We start from the raw sequence: 25,234 nt of genomic DNA on the forward strand, positions 1-25,234 counted from the left end.
TGGAACCAGTCCCTGGTGTGCACGGTCCGGCCCGCGCAGGCCCTGAAAACACAAATCAATCCCCTGGGTTTCCCAGCCTGGACTCCACCCTAGACCCGCCTGATGCTTCCAGTTGGGGGGGACCCGAGGGGAGGGGGGACTAAGGAAGAGAAAAGGGAGAACAGAGGGGGGAGGTGGAGGTTGCCATGGAGAAAATGCATGTGCATCTGGATGTGGAGAATGGGAAAGCCAGTGTGTGAGGGCCCATCAACCTGAAGCCTTCCTGTCCTAGCACCATTTGAGTTTTCCATCAGCTTTGAGGAGGAGGCAGGGCAGGAGTCATGGAGCCCTGGCTGTGGGTGGAGGCGTGACTTGCCCAGGGTGCCCCGCAGGAAAACCTGGGGCTCCTGCCCTGGTCCCTGCCCCAGGGTTCTCCAGTCCCTAGAAAAGAAGCCAAGACCTTAACCTCAATCCCAGTAATAAGTGACGGAACCAGAACCCAGAAGAGCCCTCTGGAGTCCTCTAAGTGCCTCCTCTTCCAGGAGAGGCAGCATCACACCCAGGCCATCCTGAGCAGTTTCTCTCTCTGGGTCTGAATTGTCCCTGGAGCGCAGCCGTCAGTCTCCACAGTGGCTCCTTCAGCAGAAAGGCTGAAGCAAGAGTGGACCAGCAGCTGTTGGCCTCCCCTGGGCCAACCACTCTCCACCATTTTCCCCCACAGGCTCCTTTGCCAGCACGTTGCCCACTTACCAGCGCTCCGAGGTGATCCTCTTCATCATGAGCAAGGTCCCTCTGCCTTCCCTGCATCATGCCATAGAGACAGGGAGGACCGGGTGAGTCCTCCACCCTCTCCCAACCTAGACTCCGCCCAGTTTTCCCTCCCCTGTTTTCTGGCTGTCTACTCCATCCATTTTAGCTTTGCCCACTCTGCCCTCTCTTCTTTTTATTCCCCAATCCCTCAGCAGCCTTTAGGGAGGCCCTTGAACACCACAGCAGTTCTCAGGCTGGCCTACATCCCCACCCCTTGCCTTATGGGGAGCCATTCATTCCCCGGTCTGCTTCCTGGGGCTGGCGGGGTGACGATCCTGGGTAACCCAACAAGATAAGCCACATGGAGAAACTCAGCAGAGGGAGAACTGAGCAGGCAAGTTGGGGGTCTCCACCCATATCACCATCCTGCTGAGTGTGTCTCTGATCCACAGGGAGAACAGGAATCGGCTGACCCAGATTATGCTGCTGAAGTCCCTCCTGCAGGTAAGTTTCTCCCATCCCTGTTCCTGCCCTGCCTGTACAGGGCACAACTCCTTCCAGGACCAAAAGTAAGGCCACTGCATACAGTCATGCAGGTTGCATACTGCACAAATGTGCCCAGCCAAAATGGTGAGTGAGGGACTGGAATTCAGCTTGACACCATCTTTCCCTCCTTGGGGTTTCACATGCCTCTTCTTTGCATCTCTGTGGCCGTCGCTGGAGTCAGACCACCTAGAGGTGGTGACAGTGATGAGGTCCTGAACTCTGTGACAGGCTCCCCAGGTGCTCTGGTGCCTGCTCCGTCCAGCCTCAACTCTGGACATCTCACAACTACATTATTCTCCCAGTTGCTCTCACTGCCATCTCTTTTCCACTATCATAAACACAGTCACAAGAAGAACTGTATAGGGGCTGGGGTTATGGCTCAGTGGTAGAGTGTTTGCCTCACATGTGTGAAGCACTGGGTTCGAGTCTCAGCACCACATATAAATAAATGAATAAAATAAAGGCCCAACAACAACTAAAAAATTAAAAGAAGAAGAAGAACCTTATAGAAATGCTGTTCCCCATGCACTGCCCTATATTTCGAGTAGGTCTCAGTTTCTGAGGCGTGAACACCCAGTTTTCAGACTTCTCCGAAGGAGGTTGGAAGGTCCCTAGTGCCCTTTCACTCCCCGACTCTCCATCTCACCATTCGGTCCCTCTCTCTGTTCCTGGAACATGACAGTCTGGACAGATTCCCCCTCACTCCCACTCAAGCCTCCCCTTCCCTCTTTTCCATCCCTCACCCTTCTTATCACTGCATTATCATCATCATCATCATCATCATCATCACCATCATCATCATCATCACTCTATTTTGCTCTGACACTGCCCATGTCTGATCATTAGTTATCTCCTTGGTCTTCATATTCCCACCATATCTTTGCTGGGTTTACCCTCATTAATTTGTACCCAGCATTTGTTAAGGTGACAGGTTGGGGCACACTCACATACATCCTCTTCAGTGGGCATTGATGTTCACTAATGATACTACCAAGTTGGGCTAGATTCTTGGAGGCTTTCTGAATTATCAAAGGCATTGCTTTGCAATATGGGCTTAACAGTAAATGTGCTTTGGTGCTGTTGAATGCTTTGACATCATATATGATGTAACTGTTTATGCCAAGTGACTCTGATCAGAAGGCCCTCCTTATCATCCCGCTACAAGAGATGTAACCAGATAAGTTCTGAGAGTGCTCTGTGGTTGTTGCTGTGTGTGAATTCTGATTCTTTGACCCAGCTGCAAGTTCTTCCACTGTCTAGTTCCTGAGACTGTCCAGACTCTTTTTTTCCCCCTGCAGTACTGGGAATTGAACCCAGGGTTCTTACCACTGAGCTACATCCCCAACCTTTTTATTTTTTATATTTGAGTCTTACTAACTTGCTGAGGCTGGCCTCAAACTTGAGATCCTCCTGCCTTAGCTTCCCGAGTTGCTGGGATTGCAGGCATGTGCCACCATACCTAGACTCTGTGCTCTTAATGAAGCATTGTGTTCACGGTGGGTGCTGCTCAGATGTGCCCTGACTGGCTGGAATATTATGTTCAAAGATTTCCTGCTCTTGCTTCTTTCTGGTGCTCATCCTTTGCTTGCTTTAATACCTAATCTTCCTCACCCTGTCTACATCCACCCACACATCTGCTGAGCTGGGCCAAGTAGGTTATCTAGGTGGATGTTGGAGTATTCAAAAAAGTTGCCTGTGGCTTCCAACCACAGTGGAGCACAAGTATAATCTCAGTTACTCGGGAAAATGGGGGAGGAGGTCCACAAGTTCAGCCAGCCTGAGGAAGTTAGAGCCTATCTTGAAATAAAAAATAAAAGGTATGTGGATGTGGTTAAGTGGTAGATCATCCCTGGGTTCAGTCCCCAGTACTGGAAAAAAAGTTTTCCTGTGGTGCCCAAGGATTGGGAGGGAAGGAGGGAAGGGAAGCTGGCTTGGGGAATGTCTTGAGAGGATGACACGTTAGGCTCATTCATCTCCTCACTGCACCTGAGAGAGACAGTGTTCCTAAGCAGATCTATCCTGGGCTGCCTTGCAGGTATCCACAGGTTTCCAGTGCAACAACATGATGTCAGCTCTGCCCAGCAACTTCCTCGACCGCCTTCTCTCCACCGCCCTCATGGAGGATGCAGAAATTCGTCTCTTCGTTCTAGAGATTCTCATCAGTTTCATTGATCGTCATGGCAATCGCCACAAGTTCTCTACCATCAGGTGAACTTGGGAGTCTCTCCTGAGTTGATGTGTGTTGGGGTCTGACTTCTTGGTCAGCAGCCTCACATGCTGGTGGGACCCACCAGGGAGCAGATCACGGATGTTGACCCTTGGGTCCTTGAGGGGAGAAAAGACCAAAAGATACTTGCGCCTGGGAGTAGTGGGAGAGGGGAGCTGAGACCTGGGAGATAAAGAGAAGGTACTAAAGAGTTTTAGGTGGAGGGAAGAGGATGTGGGTTATCAGTAGAAACTGGAAGAATTTGGGGGGAATAGGGGAAGAAGAGATAATCAGGATCAAAGAATCAAGAGAAAAGAACAGGAACTTGAGACCTTGGGAGAAAATTGAGATTGGGGTAAAAGTCAGGGCCAGAGGAGCATCGGAAATCTCCACAGCTCTGGGGTAAAGCCCAGTGACACTGTGTGAGCTCTGGTGAGCCTCACACGAGGGCTAAGGGGCCCCTTCTACCCCCTCCCAGTACCCTCAGTGACATCTCAGTCCTGAAGCTGAAAGTGGACAAATGCTCCCGACAGGACACTGTCTTCATGAAGAAGGTAAGCGAGTGGACCTGTGGACCCAGCCTTCCAGCCCCTGAGTCACGCTGACCACTGCCCCTGCCAGCTTGCCTCCCTCTGCACATCTGCCTGGTCACGTTACCCAGCTGCCTTCCTGGGGAGGCCAAGCCCACAGTGTTACTCCCTGCCAAGGCCAGGGCCAGCATCCCCCCACTGAGCCAGTCCAGGGCCATTGCCATGTTCTGCTCCTGAAACTGGGTTTGCAGCTTCGGTTGCCAGTGTCCCTGGGGTCCATCATCCCCCAAACATGTTCTCTCCCGTGTGTTCACTTCACGGGCCACTGAGGTCTGCTTTAAAAGACTCCCTCCCTGAGGGTGGAAGTGGGGCACATGCAGCCATCTCGCTCCTTCACATTGGTCTTCATTCCCCTTCTCCTTGTCTCTCCTGTCCCCACCCCATGCACTGTGGCTGTCCTCCGCCCACACTCCTGTCCCCAGCATTCCCAGCAGCTCTATAGGCACATCTACCTGAGCTGTAAGGAGGAGACAAACATCCAGAAGCACTACGAGGCCCTCTATGGCCTGCTGGCGCTCATCAGCATCGAGCTGGCCAACGAGGAAGTGGTGGTGGACCTCATCCGCTTGGTGCTGGCTGTTCAGGTGGGGCTTAGTGTGGGCAGGACATACCGGTTAGGAATTGTAGGGAGGGGCCCTGATCTGGCCAAGGACTGATAAGAAAACTGAGAAGCAGTTGCTCAACAATCGTTTTGAAGCCTGAGAATTTTGAACTCTTCGTTGGCCGTAATTCCATGAAGACCCCAAACCGTGGTCTTATCTGGAGAACCCTCGAGATTGCGTAATTTATGACATTGGTTCATCCTCAAATTAAGGGAGACCTAAGGAACAGGGTCATTGAAAAACACCCTTTATCCCTGAGTATTTCAAGTCTCTCTCAGAGTCTGAGTGAGAATCCAAGGATTTCCAAGAGGATATTCATAAGCCCTGAGTGATCCTGAAACAAATTTGTTTAGGCAAACTTAATTGTTTAAAGATCCTCCAGTTCTCAAACTTAGATATTCTTCCAAATTGCCTTGAGTGCTTGTTAAAAATACATATTACCTGCTAAATCAGTTTCCTGAGCCTGAAGACCTGTATAGTTAACAAACTTCCTTTGCAATTTATAGCCAGTGTGGTCCTGGGCAGGACCTGAGACTTTCAGGGTCTCTCTGGGTGGAAGTATGCTCCTGAGGGCGTCAGAGTGGACCCTTCAGACCTCAAAGGCTGGAGTCTCCAGGTCCTGAAGCCGGATGGGCATCAGCAAGTGTCACAGCGAGTCTGGGAGTTCAGTGATGGGGAGCCTTAGGTTACCAGCGTGGCAGTGCTAAATTCTGCAGGGCTAACCTGCAAGTGGGAAATGCTAAATATTTCTTAATTCTTTTTTATGCTCAAGAAGCAGAATTAGAATTCCTTTGTATCCCAACCCCTTGGTGACTCCCACAGCTTTCTCAATTTAACATGTGAACCGAGTTTAGCAAGCCAATTTCTTTCTCTAAGAATCAATTGTAGTGAAGGAGATGGCATCCGTACGGTGGAATTGAAGTTTGGAGTAAAGGGCACTACAGCTGTCACCACAGAGTGGGGAGTGGAGGTCATTGCCACCATACTCAGTATTTAAGATCCTCCAGTTCATGGATTGTTCTAGAAACCATCCCCTTCCACTTTAATGAGGGTGACTCTTGTCTACCTGGAAAGTTATGGAGAAAATGCTGAGAAAGACTCAGTCTAGAAAAGAGCCCTCTCTAAAGACTGGGGAGAGGTTGGATGGAGGGTGCAGACTGCAGAATAGTTTCTCAGATAAAAACTCCAGAGGCCCATGTATGTTACCCCAGGATGTGGCCCAGGTCAATGAAGAGAACTTGCCTGTGTACAACCGCTGTGCGCTCTACGCTCTGGGGGCAGCCTACCTGAACCTCATCAGCCAGCTGACAACGGTACCTGCCTTCTGCCAGCACATCCACGAGGTCAGTGTCCTCATGATGCTGAGAGCTCAGGAGGCCCTCAGCTTGGGGCTTCCCAGGAACAGCTCTTACTTAATTGGCCTTAGGCATTGAAGAAAGAGTTGAAGGAAGAATTAATGACAGTGAGAAGGGACATGAGGTGGCATTTCCTCCTGCCTGATGACACAGCAGATGGGGTCCAGCACAGGGATTGCCCTATACCTGCTTCCTGTTCTCTGTCCTCTCCCAACTCACGGGAGCACACACTCCTGGGATCATATGGACGAAAGCTGCTTTTTTATTTTTTTTTCCTACCTTGAAAATTCTCAAATACCAAAAGCAGGTGAGAACAGTCGACATCCATTAGAAATCATGCAGAGTGAATACTTCAGAAGACTTTCCCACTTTCACTTCAGCTGTTTCCTTTTCTTTATCTTTTCTGAAATGTTTTAAAACAAATCCCAGCTCTCTGTCCTTGCAATTTACGTACATCAGTCTGCATGGCTTAAAAAAAAACACACAATATGGGCATCTCCCCTGTGACTGTCATGCTAGGCACATATCTAAGTTTTCAAAAACAACAACAAAAAAATCCATTGAGACTATCTAATATACAGACTATAGTCAAATGCTCTCTGTTGTTACATAAAGATCTTTTAAAATATGCTAGAATATTTATGGGTAGAATGATTTGATGTCCAAATTAACTTTAAAAGGAACTAGCAAAAGGAAAGTAAGCAGAATTCCAGGCCTCAGCCGTCCTGGGAACATGGAGAAGAGTGCCATGGCACTGTATCAAAGACCACCCCAAAGCAGTTGGACCCTCCCAGCCTCTGGGCTGATAAGAGAAGGGCAACAGCCAGGCATCTCTCCACTGGAATTCATGGGATCATTGCCAGCTCACCTGTACACACCTGCATACCCTCCCTCCCCCAACGACTCATCATCTTAGTCATTTTTACCTTTCTTACCAAAAATTTGCAAAAGATGCTGAGGAAAACTCACGCTATCACTGTCCATCGGGATGTGTTTGCAATCCCCAGCTTTGGGACATGGTGCAACCTATATCCCCCTGTTATGTGTCTTAGTAGCTAGCACAGGAACAGGACCCAGGAGCAAGACACTGCAGTTCCTCAGCAGTGCCCTGCACCTGAGGGCACTTGATGTCCATGTGTTGTTGATGGCGATAGTTTTTTAGCAGGCGCCTTGTGCTTCATAGGCTGCTCTGAGAGTTGCTGGGGATCCTGGTTTCTCTTGAGAAGCCCCTATGTGTACCCTGCAACAAGGTGGTGGGAAGGAGTCAATGCTGACAGCGAGGTGGCTGCTCCTTCTGTTGTCTGTTCTGAGCTCCTCTGCCCTCCTGGACCCAGCTCTCATCATCTGATTCCTCTCAAATTCCAGGTGATAGAGACTAGGAAGAAGGAAGCTCCATACATGCTCCCTGAGGATGTGTTTGTGGAGAGGCCCAGGTGAGGAGCACCCCTGGGACATGGTCGAGGATTCCCCGGGCAGCTGAGTAGGGAGGTGGGCAGCCTGAGGTCAAAAGAGGCTGCATACCAGGAGGCATGGGCTTCTGTGGAATCCAGGGCAGAAAGTGGAGCCTGCCTGTGACCCAGAAATCCTGGGCGGATGGACACTATCATGGTACAGTGGTCCGTACCCCAAGCAGGCGATGATGGCAGGCTGCTGTGTTGTGCTGTAAAGGACATGATGTGACCTCTGGGAACTTTGGCCAAATCTACAGGAAATATGTCCTGTAGGAGTCATGCCTGACAGCACACTGCTATCCATCCAAGTGACATTCAGAGACCACATTCAGACTGTGCTGTGGGTCAGCATGGTTTCAGCATCAGACAAATTCAAAGGAAAGATACTTAGAAAAAAAAAGTGTCCAATAAGAGGGCATAGCTTTACAAACTACAGCCCATCCCTGCAATGAACATCTGGCAAATAATATCTATGATGTTTTTGAAGAATATTTCATGTGAAAAATTCACTACATAATAGGTGAATAAAACATTTCAGAGCTAGCGTTGTGGCTCCGTGGTAGAGCACTTGACTCACACATGTGAGGCACTGGGTTTGGCACTCAGCACCACATAATATAGATAAAATAAGGGTATCGTGTCCATCTATAGCTAAAAAAAAAAAAGTGAAAAAAATTTCAGAACAATGTGTTGGAGAAGGAGACGTTCATGTGTGGGCATAAATCTATGTAACTGAAGGATCCTACACAAATATAAATAGTAGTTCTCTCTGGAAATGGGACTGTGGGTGATTTTCTCTTTTGCTTCTCTATCATTTTGCATAACAAATCATTACTTTCAATATAAGGAATTCGTTGGGGAGAAACCTTAGTTATACCTTGCCTCTCCCCTCCTTCGTCACCCAGGCTGTCTCAAAATCTTGATGGTGTGGTCATCGAGTTCCTCTTCCGCCAGAGCAAGATCAGTGAAGTCCTGGGGGGCAGTGGCTATAATTCAGACAGGCTTTGCCTACCCTACATCCCTCAGCTAACAGGTACGAGCTCCATGCAATGACTCTCAAGCTTGCCTCTGCTTTTTCTTGGCTATGTAAAGGCCCAGAAAGGGACTTGTGGGCTCTTTGATTACCTTCTGTGACATCTTAAATGTTGCGCAAGAGTCCAAAGACACAACAGAATTTATGGTGACATCTTGATTTCCCTGCGTCTCCTCCTCACTACTCACATCCACAGGCCCGTGTATTAGCCTGACCTGTGGATGTGAGTCAGGGGGGCCCATTGTCCTGGAAAGAGCACACATGGGCTGTGGAACCAGAGACCTATTTGAGATTTCCATGCAACTTACTGCCTGAAGAATCTTAGACGAGTCTCTAAACATCGCTGAGTTTCAGTTTCCCTGACTGTGAAATACCTCATAGATGATCAGCGGGAGAGATCTGGGAGATGGTGATGGCAGATGCACTTAGTAAACTGTACAGATGACGGCTGCAGGTGCTTTTAGCAGCTGGTGCTTATGCAAGCTGGATGTGCCTTCCAGTCAAAGCGGCTTCTTTGTTTTCATCAGTGCATACAAAATCTTAACCCAGTGCAGCAAACAGACCACCCCAAGATAGGTGGGGAGGCTCTCAGCAATAGGAAGCTTCTGTAAGCTCCACATGTAGCTTAAGTGTGAGCTGCAGAGGACTGTGGACCAAGCAGAGGCTGAGGGAGAAGGGACCAGCGTCTCAAACCTGGCTCTCCAAGGGCTGGCAACTCCAGCTTTGCGGCTTCTCTTTTGCAGATGAAGATCGCTTATCCAAGAGAAAAAGCATTGGAGAGACCATTTCCCTGCAGGTGGAAGTAGAATCAAGGAACAGTCCAGAGAAGGAGGAGGTGAGTGTCCTTGTCACTGTCCTCGTGAAGCTTCTGGACACCGGATACACCAGCCCCCACACGGCCCAAAGCACTGAAGCTTAAGTAGAAATTAGTTTCTCGGTAAAGCCATTTTCTTACCAACTCTCACTGTATAAAATTGATATTTCCATCTGAAAAACTTATCAGTGTTCCCTCCCAACACACACTCCCATGGGACTGTTTCAAAAAGCACTCTGGTTCCATTCCCTACTCATACTAGGGGCATTATGTGCTCTGGGTTTCAAGTCAGAGGCTCAGCAGAAAAGATGAGGGTGAAAATAGCTTTCATAGTGTGTCTTCCAGACATATTGGCATATTTTTTATTAAGACTTATTTTTAAAGCAGTTTTAAGTTAAAAGCAAATGTGAAAAGAGGATCCAGAGATATCCCATATACTTATAGCTTTCTGGGCTAAAACATTTATTCTTTCTAAGATTATTAAAAAGGCTCCCAACACTACCATAGTACTTAAATTTGATGATTTTTTTCTCAAGAGGGACTCTCTAGATCAAATTATAATTTCAAATTATAATTTCAATTATAATTTCATCTAGAAACAAGTTTTAGCCCAATTCCACATGAAAGAAAGCAATTTTCAAAACTCAACTCCTTCAGAAAATTTTAAGCTTTCTACAAACACATAACCTTCCAACATCCACTCCAGAGTGACACCTGCCTGACAGTTGATTATCCTACACTGCCACATTGTCACCAGCCACAGTTCATGGTTTACATTAGGGTTCCCTCTAGGTGGTGTCCGTTCTGTGGCTTTGCCATGTCCCTACTGTTACAGTACCCTGCAGGCACTGATATCCTATTAGTACTGCAGGTTCTAATCCCCAAAGGTCAGGCTCCCTCTAACCATGCCCTCAACTACCGAGCAGACCTCCAGTTCGGGGCTTTCAAAACTTGTCAGGAACCTTCCCAGGGAAGGCTGGAAGCTCTGAATTGGGCTAACTGGACCACAAAAGTGAGGATGTGGAATGGGGGTGGGGGATGGGATGGGTTCTCTGAGCCCTTCCTGCTGTAAAAGACTGGGAACCTCTAGAGTGTCAGGCCTCAGGGTTTGGTTGGCTGCTGTCTCCCACTGTGGAAATGATTCTCCCTTTCCAAGAGTCCCTCAGGAACTGATGAGTTAAGTGGAGCAGGAGGAGGAGAAATGGTTACCTGGCTACATAGCCACCTACTATCAGTTGCCTCTGGAAGGGGTGGCTGATGAATCTGTGCTGGCTGGTTTGGTCCAATTCCAATACTGGTGCTTGGCGTTCGGAGACATTTACAATCTGGGCTGGCACTACCATATCATATTACCCCACCCACTTGTCCCCAGCATACCTGCACCATCCCAGCCTGGTAGGACTGCCCTCAGCCTCCCCCATGCTGCCTCTGTGGGTTTGCTAGTGTTGGAGTCCATGTGAGACTCACCCTTCTTCTCCACGTGTGTGTCTTCATGCCTGTGAACTACCTGTTCTTCAATGCCCAGCTCCAGTCCCATTTCTTCCATTCACTTCTCTCTACCTGCTCTTGCCCAGTGAGTTTCTTTTTCTCTGACTGTCATCACCACAGTTCCCTAGCATGGGAGTGTCTTACGTTGGATAGTTGCACACCATGCATAGATGGATATGCAGAGGATGGATTCTCAGATGAATTACAGCTCAGCATAGCACTCTCGTGCATGTAATTCCAATGCTGGAAATTTTTCTGATTTCTATTGAATGACCCACTTAGAACCCTGCATGTAATTAGTACTCATTTAACATTTGTTGAGCCAGGTATGGTGGCGCACACCTGTAATCCCAGCAGCTCGGGAGGCTGAGGCAGGAGGATTACGAATTCAAAGCCAGTCTCAGCAAAAGCAAGGCACTAACAATTCAGTGAGACCCTGTCTCTAAATAAAATACAAAATAGGTGAGATGAGATGTGGCTCAGTGGTTGACTGCCCCTGAGTTCAATCCCTGGTACCCCCAAAAAAGTTGTTGAATGACTTTGTCCCTTATCCACACTTATATTCTTTCCACTCCATCATTTACTGGATGCCAAATAAATTTTTTAAATATATGCAGCTCAAAAAAGAAAAATGCACCCATGTCATCATACTCAGATCAGGGAATAGAACAGTTATCGCCCAGGGGCCCTACTCCCTCTCTTGGCCACCCCTCTCCCCAAAGGGAGCCACTAGCCTGACTTGGTCGCTCCTTGAACTTCGTGTCAATGATATCATCTTCTTCTGTGTCTGCTTTTCAAATACTTGTGTTTAAGTGATGGAACATGAGTAAGTCCCAGGTCTTGCCCCAAGGAGCTCATAGTCTGGTGGGGATTTCTGGAACTTTGTCCAAGCTCCTTCACTGTTTTCTGCATCTGACCTCAGGCCACACATCCTTGGTGTTCCCTTCTTTGGGTTTTAGTTTTTCCCACCTCCTTTCATAGACTCTACAGAGTGCTCAAGTCCTGCGACCCATGTCCTTAGACCAACCTCTGCAGTGAAGGGCCCACCAATATTAATAACTCTGCCCACCTTGGTAGATAATTTAATATCATTAAATCTTCAAAAATGTCATTCAGTATTTAAAATTGACATTCAAGATCATACTTGCCAACTGCCCCTTCTTTCTTCCAGTAATTTCTGTTATTATCTCAAGATTTTGTTTTTAAATTACATGGTATTTTCCTCTTCCAGGACTTGATGGGACAGGATGGAGTGAGAGGCCGGGGACAGGGGTTTTTTAGATAAGACTTGGGACTCACCCCTAAGTTTGAATCTGATGAGGAATTCCTTTCTTCACCCCCACCTCTCTCACTGTCCTCCATGCCTGCTCCGGGAGCTTCAGAGACCCTGGAGGATGGGGGATCCCTTTGGACATTCTTCTAAGAAGCAAAGGGGTGCCAGATAGCTGAGAGGCCAGGGCTGCCTTTTTCTATGCACCTCTCTGAGCATCTCTGTCCCCTCTCCTTCAGCGAGTGCCTGCCGAGGAGATCACCTATGAGACGCTGAAGAAGGCCATTGGTAAGTTAGGGGCCCCAGTGACTGGTTAGAGGGGAGGGCAGGGCTGCCCTCTCTGCTCTGACTCAGCCCTGCCCTGGCGGCTGAGTCTGCAGGCCCACTCCCCAGCAGTCAGAGGGCAGCGCTCAAGCAGCAGTCACGGCCTGCGCCTCCGCCCCAAGTCCACACCCTATCCATCTCCCCAAGCCCTTCCGCTTCCTCATCAGTGAGGAGGACCTGGGCACTAACCCTGCTGTCGTTGCAGTGGACAGTGTAGCGGTGGAGGAACAGGAGCGCGAGCGGCGGCGACAGGTGGTGGAGAAATTCCAGAAGGCACCCTTCGAGGAGATTGCAGCCCACTGCGGGGCCCGGGTAAGCGGGGCGCCACAGGGATGATGCCTCGTGAGCTAGGAGTCAAGGCCCAGGTTTTGCACAAATGTGAGTTGAGAAAGGAGCTGACGCCCACTGCGAATCTCCTGGCCCCATGCCCAGCAGTCCCTGCCACCCCACGTTCAGGGGCAATGACCTTGAACTCAAGAACTGCCTGCCCAAAGCCTCCCTGCTACTCCTGGATATCTGTCCTGCCCCTAGCCAGCCTTTGACAGTGGCTCTTCCCAGTCTGAATCTACAGTCAGGGCCCCACAGGCATCCCACACCTGAATGTCCTCCTTAGGCTGCGCGTCCCAGCATCTCCAGGACATCCTCTAGACAGGTGGGCTGTGAGTCAACTGGTAGGGGCCTGGGAGCCCCCAGCTCACTCCGCTCTGTTTGTGTCTAGGCATCGCTTCTGCAGAGCAAGCTCAACCAGATCTTTGAAATCACCATTCGGTAAGTGGCAGTCCTGGTCAGGGGACCCCTACCTGTGCCCTCAGCATCAAGGCTGTCATCCTGCATCCTCCTCTGCACACTTGCCTTCAGTCCTTCCACGAACCACAACTCTGTTCCCAGGGCTGGAGTCAGCCACCAACTCTCCCTAGACAAGGAGACCGAGATCAGAGAGGGGAAAGAGGCTGGCTGGGCGAGGCCTAGTGTCCCAGGCTGGTATTTAATTTAAAGCAGCGGTATCGGGCTGGGGATGTGGCTCAAGGGCTGGGGATGTGGCTCAAGCGGTAGCACGCTCGCCTGGCATGCGTGCGGCCCGGGTTCGATCCTCAGTACCACATACAAACAAAGATGTTGTGTCCGCCGAGAACTAAAAAATAAATATTAAAAAAAATTACTGCTGCCTCTGTGATGTTAAAAGTATTACAGATAAATTTAAAAAAAAATAAAAATAAAGCAGCGGTATCACTGTAGACTCTTCCAAGGACCTGCCTAAGCTCTAGATTCTGGAACAACTTGGAAACCTGGGACCCCAGGGAGTGACGAGCTCTCTGGTTCCTGTGCAAAAGGAAACCCAAATCAGTTGCTGTGTTTTCTTGCCCAGGGGTGGGACTGCAGAATTCCCACCTCATGGCTCTCTCCTCCCTGTGTCCCCTCAGGCCCCCTCCGAGCCCATCAGGAACCATCACCGCAGCCTACGGCCAGCCACAAAACCATTCCATCCCCGTCTATGAGATGAAGTTCCCCGATCTGTGCGTATACTGAATTCCAAGACATGGAGCCCCTCCGAGGAACAGGGCCTGAGGGAGGGGCTCACCTTCATACCCACCCCTACCTTGTGGAAATGTAGCTGGGATCTGTTTTTCAAACAGTCACCTTGGATGGCGACCAGCTAAGCAAAGGTGGCGCCTCTGGGCCTTCCCTGCCCTTCATGGCCCTCCTGCCTCTGCCTTGTCTTCCCTGAGGGAGATCCAGCCACCTGCCCCTCTGGGGCCAATAAGCATTTCACCTGCACCTTTTGTCTTCTCTTTTGTGTCGGCCAGGGACAGAGAATCATGGGGGCATCTGCAGAGAGAAGCTGAGAGGTCTGGGAAGGTCCCGCTTGGTGTGTGGGGTGAAGGGCTTCTATGGGGGCTGTGTCTGTGGGAGCACATCTCATCTCCTGAGGAGAGAAGTAGAAGGGGACTTGGTTGGTCCAAGGAAGCCAACCATAATTGGCACTTGGAGGAACCAAAGAATGCTCCCCTTGTAGAGAAGTGACCGTGTCAGAGGTGGGAGATGGTAGCAGTTACCCCAGCAGCCTTCTCCTCCTGTACTCAAGTCTTGAGCGTCTTCCACGGTCTTGTCCACCCTTCAGCTGTCTGTTTCTTTCTACTATTAGTGAATTCCAAGTCCTTCTAGGGTGGAGGTACCCTGGGGGACAGCAAAGGTAGAGGGAAGGGCGGGCCGGGCTGGTGATAGAGGGCTGGTTCTCCCAGACCGGGCAGCGGGCTGCTGCAAGGACCTGCCTTCTGTCTTGGACAGGACAAGCAGGGCAAGTCCTATCCTGTGTGGCATGGTCTCACCTCCTCCTTTTCTTCAGAGAGGGCTTTTGGTGTCCCTCCGTGGTTCTGTCTTCTGGATGTTTCTCTGAGTTAGTCATGTTCTCTCTTTGATGTCTTTTTCCAAGGAACTCAAGACATTTCCAAGCCTCTGGGTTGAGGGAAGGTAGAACAAGATAATCTGATTCTTGATGACCCAAAAAAGGGAAGGAAGCCCAGAGGCCTGCCCCCGCCACCTTCCATGGAAGAGGCTTCCAGCCTGGGCCAGGGGAGAAGAGAGGGGGAACGGGACAAGTGGCACTTTGGGGCTCAAGGATGTCTGAAATTAACTTAGGGATGTTCCATTTGAGCAAAGAGGGATCTAGCACCTAATATTGGAATGATTTCTTCACTCTTTGGACAAAGTCTGGGACATCAGTGCTAACAGACCTTGCTTGTATCCTGGGGTAAAATGGTAGAGACCCCATTAGGTTCTGGGATTCATTTTCCCCAAGTCTTGCCTGCCTGACCCTGTGTGACTTGCATGTTCAGAGCCAGGCAGGGCATAACGGAGGCCACTTGCTGCCTCCTCTCTGCCTGTGCTTCCCCATCCCACCTCCAGGTTCCTTTATTCCTCCTGGGGTGCCCCTGGCAGATTCCCACCTGGGTCTTCTCTACTGGAAGCACCCATGGTTGAAGGAGCCCTTTCCTTTCTTTATAGCCAAACTTCCCATGACTCTTCTGATATAACTCACAGGAAGGTGTGAATGGTCAAACGTTCCCTTTCTGGAGAATTTGCTTTTTAAAGAAAGGGAGGGAGAATAGACTTATTGACCTAAAGTAATCACTTTTTACAGTATACTTTTAGGCAGTGTGGCATGGGGTCAGAAGGGGACTGCTTCTGCTAAGGGGAGGACAGGATGCCCTCAGATCATACCCCTGTGCATGGCCCTGTGTAGACACACAGTGACAGCCTCGTCATTAGGGCAGATGGGCACCTATTCCAAAATTGGGAAAAACTTAGCACATGCAGTTTCTCATTGTGTGTGCAGTAAATGTTGTCATGGGCTGTTGGACCCTCATCCCTGTAGTTTCCACACTATGGATGCAGCTCTTCTCCATGGCCACCACCCCATGCTGTGGGCACGTGTTTTTTGCATGGCCTGCATGATCTCAGGCCCAGGGGGTGAGGCTTCTGTTCTCCCATGGGTTTTTAACTCTGTTCTGTGGCTTTTGGCTTGTGGTCAACCCAACTTTGGAAGCATGAACTTAGATTTCTCTTTAATATCTCTGTATTAAGAAACCATGTTTAAAATAACTTTAAACAAACTTAAAAGTTTAACTTTAAAGTTTTTTTTTTAAAAAAGTAACCTTTGGAAGAAACATTAAAGAAAACCTAAACCTTGAGCCACAAACATGCCTTTCCTCACCATACCAGATCTCCCCATCATTCAGACCCTCTGTTTCTTTCTTGTTCCCATGCAGCCTTAGGGTCCACCCCCATGGCAATTGCTCCTGAGCAATTGCTCCTGGTTCTGAGCCTTGGAAGTCATTTCCCTGGAGTTTCTTTCTAGAGCCAGTTTCGGAACCAGAGACCTGTAGGTCTACTCAGATGTCTGTCCCTCACCAGCCTCCTGAGAATAGAAAAAAAAAAAAGGCACAGGATTTCCTTTCTAAAGAGACACCTCTGCTCTTTCATCTTCATTGATCCAAGGCAGATTTTTCTTTACACCATGCTGCTTAGCAAAGATGTGCTGCTTTTGGAGACCTGGCTGTTTCTTGTGTATCTCAGTTTCAGTTTCAGTTTACACTCAGTGGAGTATTAGTTTGCCTGCTGGTGTGGGGTAGAATCTGGATCTTGGCCAAGTATGCCTTAGAATCAGACAGTTTAAGGTGAATGCTAACTTGGACAAAAATTTAGTGAATGCAGAAGTGTCCACCACTGTGTGACAAGGCCTGGGAAGGAGGCAGAGTAGAGTTGGGCGGGGTCAAGAGGGAGGAACCTGGTGCCTTGGCTTAGCGTCCTGGCACCTGCCTTTCATGCCCTCTGGCATGGAAGCTCCCTCTCATGCCTCTTTTTGCTGTCCTCTCTCACATGAGCTTGAATCAAGAGAAGGCAGCAAGCTCATTCAATCCAGCTGCCCCGAATGGTCCTGAGAACTCTAGCTTTGTGACCAAGGTAGCATGGTTGTCATCGGCTGGTAGAACTTAATAGGCATGAATGTGTTTGAGATTTGCAGGTTCTGTAATTTGGTTGAGTCATAAAAGCACAAGGAGCAGATGAACGGAAATCACCTGTGTATTCCTAGGGCATCTTCTATTTTCCTTGCCCTGGGACCTCCAGTGCCTGGGCCTGTTCCCATTTTCTCTCTGAAGACTAGAAATAAGTGGTTTCTTGACTCCTAAATGGCCTCCTCAACAGTGAAGGAGCCCAAGTAGGTCAGGAGAAGAACTAGAAAAGTCCCCAGATACTCCCTTCTGTTTAATGCCCCACCCATCCAATGCAAATGGATGAGCGGGGAAAGTGGGGCCTGGGACCAAAGAATGTACTAAAAGGAACCCAATGTCATACATGCGCTGCTCTTTGTCCTGGATGTTCTGGGTCCAAGACACTAAACTGGAGTAGGAGTCAGAACAGTCTTAAGTTTCCTTTAAATGGCAGACCTCTGGGCTTGGGGGCTCCTGGTTCACCAGGCCTTCCAGTTGCCATTCTGCTGTCCCCAGGCCTTCTAACCTGGCTATGCAAAGTGCTATTGAAAAGTGAGACTACTTTTCCCAATTCCTTCTCATGACCAGAAAATGGCAGCTGGCCAGTTTAGTGCCATGTTTTAAGGTGTGCAGGGAGGTTGTCTCATCAGGGCAGGCCACGCCTGCTTCCTGTGTCCCTGAGCCCTGGGAGGCCGATCATTCGAAACAAGACATCACTTACATCTGGGGAGAAGGCTCAGGGCCTCTTCATCCCATTGGCCCTAGAAATTTTCTGGTTACTGTGACCCTTAACCCCAAGCTCAGTGTAGATCTGAAGACTGCAGAAGGAGATTCATGGCAGGCCCTTCCTGAGGCCTGGCTGGCTGCAGCAATGGTGAGAAGGAGCCACTGGGCAGTGGGAAGGGCTTTGTGGCCAGAAGGAAGTTTTCTGTGCTCTCTTTGGACATCAACCTGATAGTTCAGGGCTTCTCTCCTCCAGCGGACCACAGGGCTACCCGAGCCCCATCACCTTGCCCTTTTGCGCTACTCCTCCATGACTGTGGATTCAGGCATATGGAGTGCAGAGTTGTAAATCTACAAATGCTGCAGCCCGTACATTAACATTTGTGTCCATTTAGACCTTCAACACCTGGCTGAGTGTGTGTGCCCATGTGTGCATGTGTGTAATGTAGTTCATAGTTGATAATATATGTATATAACAGCTGACATATTTATATGTGAGTGCAGAATTAGTGCCTGTGGCAGTTTTCTGTGTTTTAAATTTGTTGAATCAAATTAGTTTTATTTTAGGGAAGGGAGGAAAGGGGAATGGGGGGGAGCGTAGGAAGGATTCTTAGCAAAATCATTCTTTAGGATTATTAGTTGCCATCTCCCAATGAGCCTTCATGATGCCCTTTTCAAATAAATGTTAATGTTGTCATTACATGGCTGTCTGTTTGATTTCTTTAAGGTAAATGGTTTGGGGGGATAAAAACAGAATTTGAAAATACCAACTGTGTACCACTGACATTTAGGCACCCCCACACACACCCCCACACACACATACTGACCCTGTTTTACTTGTCCCAGAACCAAGGAGGTAAGGGAAAGGATGCTACCAACATGGAAACTTGAGGCCAGGATTCCCAACATAGGCGCATCCTCAGTTACCGGGCTCAGGCCATTCTTCATTCTAGTTCTTTTCTTATAACCCTTATTGAGGGATATCCTATATTAATATGATTTTCTAACTCTCCTCATATCAGGACTTCCCAGGTACAATCCCCATTTTCTTTCATTGCGAACTCCCAGAGCATCAACCACAGGGGTATTTGTAAATGCTATATACAAATGTTTCCCAGCTGGCTTTGATATATTCTGTCCACTGGTGTGCCGAATGCAGGTGACAGGTATGCCTGCAGCCCTGTAGGTATCTGTGAATCTCTTGTGTATTGTAAATGTGTGGCTGCAAACCTGTGGCCCCAGCATTGTGAGAATGCCACAGGGAGATTGAAAAGAAACATAACACACAACACCTGCCTTCTGCCCTACAGAGCTGAAGTTTCCCTGAGAGAACAAGACATGCAGACAGCAAGTAACTTGCTATTCTAGCCACAGAGCATTCCCTCCATGCTGAAGGGGACTGGCTGCAGAAACACTAGGGATGAGGAGTAGCTGGAAGAGATCACATTGCCCAGCAGAGCTGGACTTGAGCCTGGGCTTGCGTTGAAAAACGACATCATTTAAAATGGGGGTGGGAGGGTCTAGAGAGTGAAAAAGGATGGCAGAGGAACAATGAGAAGACTAGTAGGCATGAGGCAGAGCCTTCATTCAAGGAAACAGTCTTGGAAGGGAAGTGAACCTGGTTGACAAGGACTCTGTATGCCCTGCCCAATAGTTTGGAATTAACAGAAAATCGGGAGGTGGAAGTACTGTTTTGGCTCACAAGTCAGAGAATATGGAGAAAGAAGTATTTTTATATGTTAATACGAGTAATTTGTATATGATGGTTGGAGAAGAAAGCACCTGGAGACAAGTTGGTTAGAACAAAGGCCTGAGTGGGGAGGACTGCGAATGAAGGGCTGCATTCAGGCAACATGGGGATGAGGGGCTGGGCCACAGCCAGTGGGGAAACAGTCGGGGATCTCCAGTTTTGAGCCTAAGAACTGTAAGAGGCATCTGAATATTGTGTTGTATTTAAACAGATGTTTCTCCATGAGCATGTGTGGAAGGCAGTGAGACCATGTGTCTGGGAATATACCAACTCTCAGCCTTTATGCTAAGAAGGGAGAAGTAAATGAAAACTCAACTTGAAATTGCCTAAGGGACTTGCCTAAGGTCACACAAATAGCAAAGGGCCCAGTCAGCAACCAAATCCAGAAAAGCATGACCACAGCTTCCCACTTGACAGTCTAGAGTCCCCCCATTGATGAGTAGGCTTTGCGAGGTGCCTGCCTGGCTCCCTGAGTCCCCATGGTCACTCTTGTAGGAATTGTGACTTTTGGCACATCTTCACTCAGTGCAGGAGGGTAAGAAATGTAGCCATCCTAGGAACACTGGACTGAAAGCCACCCTGAGTCATTCAAACTAGTTGGTCCCCTGAAGATTCATGGCTGGGGGGGAGGAACGTTGTCTTTCCATTTTATCCCCATCTAATGAAATACAGTGGTCACATGGAAACCACTATGTTTCTCTTCCAGTAAATGCTGATCTTTGTATTTTAGTTTTATTCACACAAAGTCAGAGACGGCTGTGAAATTTGAAAGGCTTTATTTCCTAACTACAGATAGCTTTAAGGGTTGAATGTCTGTCGCTACCCCCAGCCCCAGCGAGAAGCTGGCCAGGCAGAAGGGCAGGCGAGCCAGAGGGCTTTAGGATGGACTTCCCGGAGGAGAGAAGCCCCTGCGCCCCGCTGCACCCTCACTGGCCCTTCTTGTGTGCGCTCTTGATGATGGCGTTCTTGAACAGCGTCACCAGGGGCGTCTGGCTCTTCTCGGAGGTCATGAAGCCACCGTAGCGCTTGTCCTTGGGCGGGCTGCCCCAGCGGAAGTGCTCCATGCGATAGGGCCCGTCGTCCTTCTTCTCGGCCGCCGCCGCCTGGGCTTCGGGTACCAGGCCGTACTCCAGGTCGGCGAGGGCCGCCGCGTCCTCGGGGCCGGGCACAGCCTCCCTCTTGAACTCGAGCGGGAAGGATTCGGCCGACTCATCCTCCGCGCCGTTGGGGTACACCTTCACCGGGCGCCGCTTCTTGCCCACCGGCTTGCCCCAGCGGAAGTGCTCCATGGAGTAGGAGCGCTTGCCCTCGCGCGGGCCCGGCTCGGCGCCATCGTCGCGGAACTCGGGGCCGCCGGCGGGCAGCGGAACGTGGCCTTCGCCTGCAGCGACCTCCTCCTCGCGCTTCTGCCCCGCGCCGTCGCTGCTGCTGCCGTTCCGGCGGCCGAACCGGTCCCAGCGGAAGTGGCCCATGACGTACTTCCGGGGGTTCTCGGTCAGCGGCTGCTCGTCGCCATTGCCGGGGAACACCGGCGTCTCAGCGGAGAGGTCGGGCTTGCAGGCCCGGATGCACGCCTGAGGGACAGCGAGCGCGTGAGGGAGGCGCGGGCCCTGCTGCCGCCGCCCTCCAGGGATGGGGCAGGACAGCGCGCCATGTTGCCGCTCGAGGCCGCCTGCCCAGCGCGTGGGCCGCGCAGCCCTCTCTACACTCATGGTCATCTTCCGGGACTCACCCTGCACGTGGCCCTTTTGTCCTCTCGCGTAGACCGTCCGGGAACTATAGCAAACACCCTGGTTCACCCCATCCTACTGTGGCAATGAGGAACCCACCCTCCAGGCTCCGTGCTGGACCACTATACACCTGATATATAGGAACTGCTGCAAAAAGGGCAGATGGTGGTAGCAGTTGGCACTTCATGAGTTTTGAGTAAATAGCTATAGTTCCATTCAAGTCCAAGTGGGGCATGGGGCTGAAATTTGGACCTCTCCAGGTGATAGAATGTCTTACTCTTACCCTGTGATCTGCAAATCTACTTTATATCCCACCCCAGTCCTATTCCTGCCCTATGTCTCAATTTTTTCTACGTCCCACTTCGCTCTTCGCTTTGATTCCTTTGAGTCTTATTAGCTCATCTCACCATACCCTCTTCCCCCAGCCTGTAGTCTTTGGAAAATAATGGCTTATTTCCCTATCACCTCATTCTGGCTGAAAGTCAGGGTTATTTCCTTGAACATGTCAAAAGCTGGTGTCTCTGCTCCCTATCCTTAGAGGACTCAATTATGGTACATATTTGCTGAGGAAAATGACCCATAGGTTGCGTCCTTGAGTTTTTTGGCTACTTGGAAACTATAAAGGAGGAAACAGGGGGATTCCAACCACTCTGTGAAGCTGGGAATTTTCTACTCCAGGGATTTAGAATTATAACCCTACAGAATGTGAAGAGTGAACAATAAAAACTACCTAATTTAAACTCCCCTCCCCTGGACAGATAATAAAACAGGAGGCTCAGAGAGATGGAAGATACTGGTCAACCCCCCCCCACACACACACACACACACACACTCATTGGTGACAGAAATGGAACTAGAGCCCATGGACTCTGACTGTCCAATGCTCCTACTCTGGTGAGCTCTCAACGGGAGAGGCTGTGTAGTGGATGTCTCTTGGGTCTCTCTGAACTAGAAATCACAGAACACCCCAAGCTCTTGTTTCTAACTTACACATGAAAGCTCTGTGTATGAGGAAATTGCTTTCTTCACCCTAGCTCTCCACCAAAAAGACACATAGGATACAGTAATGGAAATTCCACCCTCACTTGGCAGGTGCTGGGTGTGTGTGCATGAGCTTGCTGTGTGTGCACACACACACATACACACAGACACCACTGTGGTGACCTGGAGGAAACCCTATTCTGGCACAACATCCTTTACAGTTCTGGAAAGACTGCAGAGAACTTGGAAGCATGAGACATTCGGCACCAGTTACTGAAATAAAGGTACTTTGGTCTTTCCTTCTCCCTCTACAGATGTTTTGTAGAAATACCTAGCTGGCTTCATAACTGGTAATAGATAAAAGGGAAAGAAATATGGAGTAAAAATGGTGATATGAGGATATTTTAAAAGGAATAATTTGAGGACAGAAAAATTGAAGGGGAAGGGTCAACTGAAAAAAACAATTATTATGGCACTGTCTCTAAATAGGCTAGATGGTCTGGGGTCTCCCTAGAAAACAGGGCAAGGAGTAAGGTTAATCAAACAGAAACTGTGGCTGTGACCCATATCCTTGAGGCTGCTTCCTCCTGTCTCTCATTGGCTCAATCTTGACTTCATAGCAAAGTTCTGCTCCTGCCCTGGGTTGAATCACCCCAATCAATGGAAGTAAAATCTCCTCTTCCCCATGTCCCTTTCTTTTGAGCTGTCCCAGCCCCAGTCCCATCTGATGCCCAGAGGTGGCACCCAAGGCCCACATACCAGCAGGTTGCTTTCCGTGGTGAGGTCCTGACACTGGCTGCTCTCTAGGCACCAACCACGCACTTCCACGGAGGCCTGAAGCATCAAGGCCAGCAGCAGGACCCCTGAGCGGCTATAACACGATCTCGGCATCTCCCAGGTGGCAGGCTGAGCTCTGCAGAGGCAAACAAGATTGAAGGGACCCCTGCAAGGAGCAGAACAATTGTTGGCCACTCACCAGGAAGGACTGCGAGCCAAAATTAACAACACTCACTTGTGGAGTCCAAGGCTTTTTGAGGACAGGAGCAGTGCTGAGAAGAAGAGAGATGTGCAAGGTGGAGTTGTGATAGGGAGGAGGGGAGTAGGACCTGGAAGACTATGGGCAATTTTATTTCCTCTTAAAACCTGACCCCTAAAGAGATTAGGGCTGCAAGGTATTTTGGAAATCATCTAGTCCGGTCCCTCACTTGACAGATGGAAAAATTAAAGTTCAAGAGAGATAAGGGAAAGCTAAGTACCCCTGATTCCAGCACAGAGCTTTCTTATTTCACTGCCTGCATAAAGCTAGATTTCTAACCCTGCATACAGTGGATAAGAATAACATGAGAAAGACAAAGGACTCTAAAATTCCTGCCAAGGATGGTCATTTCCCCTCCTTCTCCACCGGGATCCTGTCATTCTTCTGAAATTCTGCTTCCCATGACTATTAGTTTGCAAATAAAACTCCTGGGCCATTTGGTCAAGACCTTAGGCAACCCAACTGATGTCCTTCACACAAGTCACTCGGGTGATCACCATTTCCCAGACCCTAGTAACTTCAAAGAGATTAGTTTACAAACCAATTCTCTTAAAAGTGGCTCATCTTTTGAACATGTTACACATCAGGCCTCTTGTTCTCTGGGTCTCTCAGATGTGGTCTGAAGTAGCTGGACTTAAAGAGGATATAGATGGCCAGGAGAAGAAGGACAAATGGATTGGAAGGGAGTTACCTCCACTGTGAATAGCCACTAAAGGCACTTTTCGAGAATCCAGGGAGTACCTTTGGCTGATACTGGGGGCAAGAGATCATAATGCAGCACCGAGGGGAGCACCCACAGTGCCTTTGGTCCCTGTGCCAAGCCCTTTCCCAGTCTGCCACATTCCTCCTTATCTAGGTAGGCCCCTAAAGCCATCCCTACAGTCTGTAATCAGCTCACCACCCACTCTACAATCATTAGGGTTTCAGAAGATCTTCCCCACCAACTGTAGGAAGAAATCTAATTAGATGATAAAAGTAATTCACATTAAGGTGTGGATGACTAAGTGTCTTCTCACTCCTAGTGAATATTTGCATTTTAAAATAAGTTTACCTAAAAGAAATCTCTCATTTGGGAAGTCATGGGCCAAATCTTTTTCAGAGATGAGGCTTTGGAAGTGCAAGTCCCCCAGGCCTTCACTGTCTACTTCAGGAAGGGGCTTCCTTCTCTCTGCCCCATCCTTGCCCCATTCCCCAAGAGCTAAGCTAACTCACCAGAAAGGAGCTGGCTGTAGAATTGTTACCACACTCAGGCGGAGCATTTTCAGAGCCACCATTAGATGGCGCTGGCAGCCAGAGAGTTGGGCCAGCAGTGCCTCTGCCATAGAGGGCAACTGGGAAACGTTGGTCAAATTAGCTGTCCTCTCCTGATTAGGGACAGGCTGCTCCTGTTACAGCAGGCAGCCTGAACTTGGTGGACAAGACAATTAGACCAAAGTTCTGAGGTTACACAACACATTTGGGTCAGAAGTATAACCGGATGTTACAGGAGAATCAGAGAAATGATAGTATAAAATAACATATTAGTAGAAAAAATGAAATCACTCAGGTCTGACAATCCCCTCAACTGCACTCCAGTTTTCTTCAAAGCTGACCATTCTGGCATGGCTTCCATTTTCTAATGGCCAAACTCATGATTTCAGACTTTTCTGAAAATTCCCCAAAGAGCAGTGCCTCTCCTACTGCCCCACTGACTATGCTGCATAGCATGGTGGTACTCTCACTCCCACCCTCTCAGAGCTCCTATTTGTAAAAAGTTAGATGGTTTCCTGAAAGCAATTTGTTTTGCTTTGGTTATGTTTATTTCCATCTTTATACCATGAAAAAATGTCATCATATTCATACCATTTTTTAAAGCAACAGAGTGGTGGGGAGATATCAAAAGTTTTACTTTTTGAAGTAGAGGAGTATATAATCCAATAATTGTAAGCCCTGGAAAAATAGACACTTACAATTTGTTATCTTGACATTAACTTTATAATATAAAGAGTGGTGGGAGTCTCTCTGAACTAAACAAAACGTTATGTTTGTTGCTCTAAAACTGTACACTGGCCATGCCCTTCAATAAAGGTGAGAGGAGCAGAGGGAGAGTTTAGTCCTTGCACCATAATGCACACAT

At 49.0% G+C, this 25,234-nt stretch overlaps 2 protein-coding genes across 5 annotated transcripts in view; one reads left to right on the forward strand and one right to left on the reverse strand.

The window, feature by feature from the left end:
- Efr3b (EFR3 homolog B) overlaps window positions 1-14,184 on the forward strand; it is a 77,457-nt gene extending 63,273 nt beyond the window's left edge. For all 4 annotated transcript variants that reach the window (XM_046441388.2, XM_046441389.2, XM_046441390.2 and 1 more), the window contains exons 11-23: window positions 701-812; window positions 1,182-1,233; window positions 3,311-3,483; window positions 3,960-4,035; window positions 4,494-4,655; window positions 5,885-6,016; window positions 7,394-7,461; window positions 8,385-8,512; window positions 9,256-9,347; window positions 12,324-12,372; window positions 12,614-12,720; window positions 13,127-13,176; window positions 13,830-14,184. In XM_046441388.2, coding sequence (XP_046297344.1) covers window positions 701-812; window positions 1,182-1,233; window positions 3,311-3,483; window positions 3,960-4,035; window positions 4,494-4,655; window positions 5,885-6,016; window positions 7,394-7,461; window positions 8,385-8,512; window positions 9,256-9,347; window positions 12,324-12,372; window positions 12,614-12,720; window positions 13,127-13,176; window positions 13,830-13,935 — 1,307 coding nt within the window. In that variant the 3' untranslated portion in view covers window positions 13,936-14,184. The remainder of the gene's footprint in view (window positions 1-700; window positions 813-1,181; window positions 1,234-3,310; window positions 3,484-3,959; window positions 4,036-4,493; window positions 4,656-5,884; window positions 6,017-7,393; window positions 7,462-8,384; window positions 8,513-9,255; window positions 9,348-12,323; window positions 12,373-12,613; window positions 12,721-13,126; window positions 13,177-13,829) is intronic.
- A 5,946-nt stretch (window positions 14,185-20,130) lies between these two features.
- Pomc (proopiomelanocortin) lies at window positions 20,131-21,089 on the reverse strand. The gene has a single exon (XM_046441694.2). The coding sequence runs from the start codon at window positions 21,087-21,089 to the stop codon at window positions 20,298-20,300; it is 792 nt and encodes a 263-aa protein (XP_046297650.2). The 3' UTR covers window positions 20,131-20,297.
- Between the last annotated feature and the right edge of the window lie 4,145 nt (window positions 21,090-25,234).

The sequence above is a fragment of the Marmota monax genome, unplaced genomic scaffold (assembly GCF_021218885.2).
Source record: "Marmota monax isolate L192 unplaced genomic scaffold, Marmota_monax_Labrador192_F-V1.1 WCK01_AAM20220418_F8-fsc00010, whole genome shotgun sequence".
Lineage (NCBI taxonomy): Eukaryota > Metazoa > Chordata > Mammalia > Rodentia > Sciuridae > Marmota > Marmota monax.

Bases quoted from the DNA above. Each gene is read 5' to 3' on its own strand.
- Pomc (XM_046441694.2), bottom strand. From the start codon at position 21,089: ATGACCATGAGTGTAGAGAGGGCTGCGCGGCCCACGCGCTGGGCAGGC.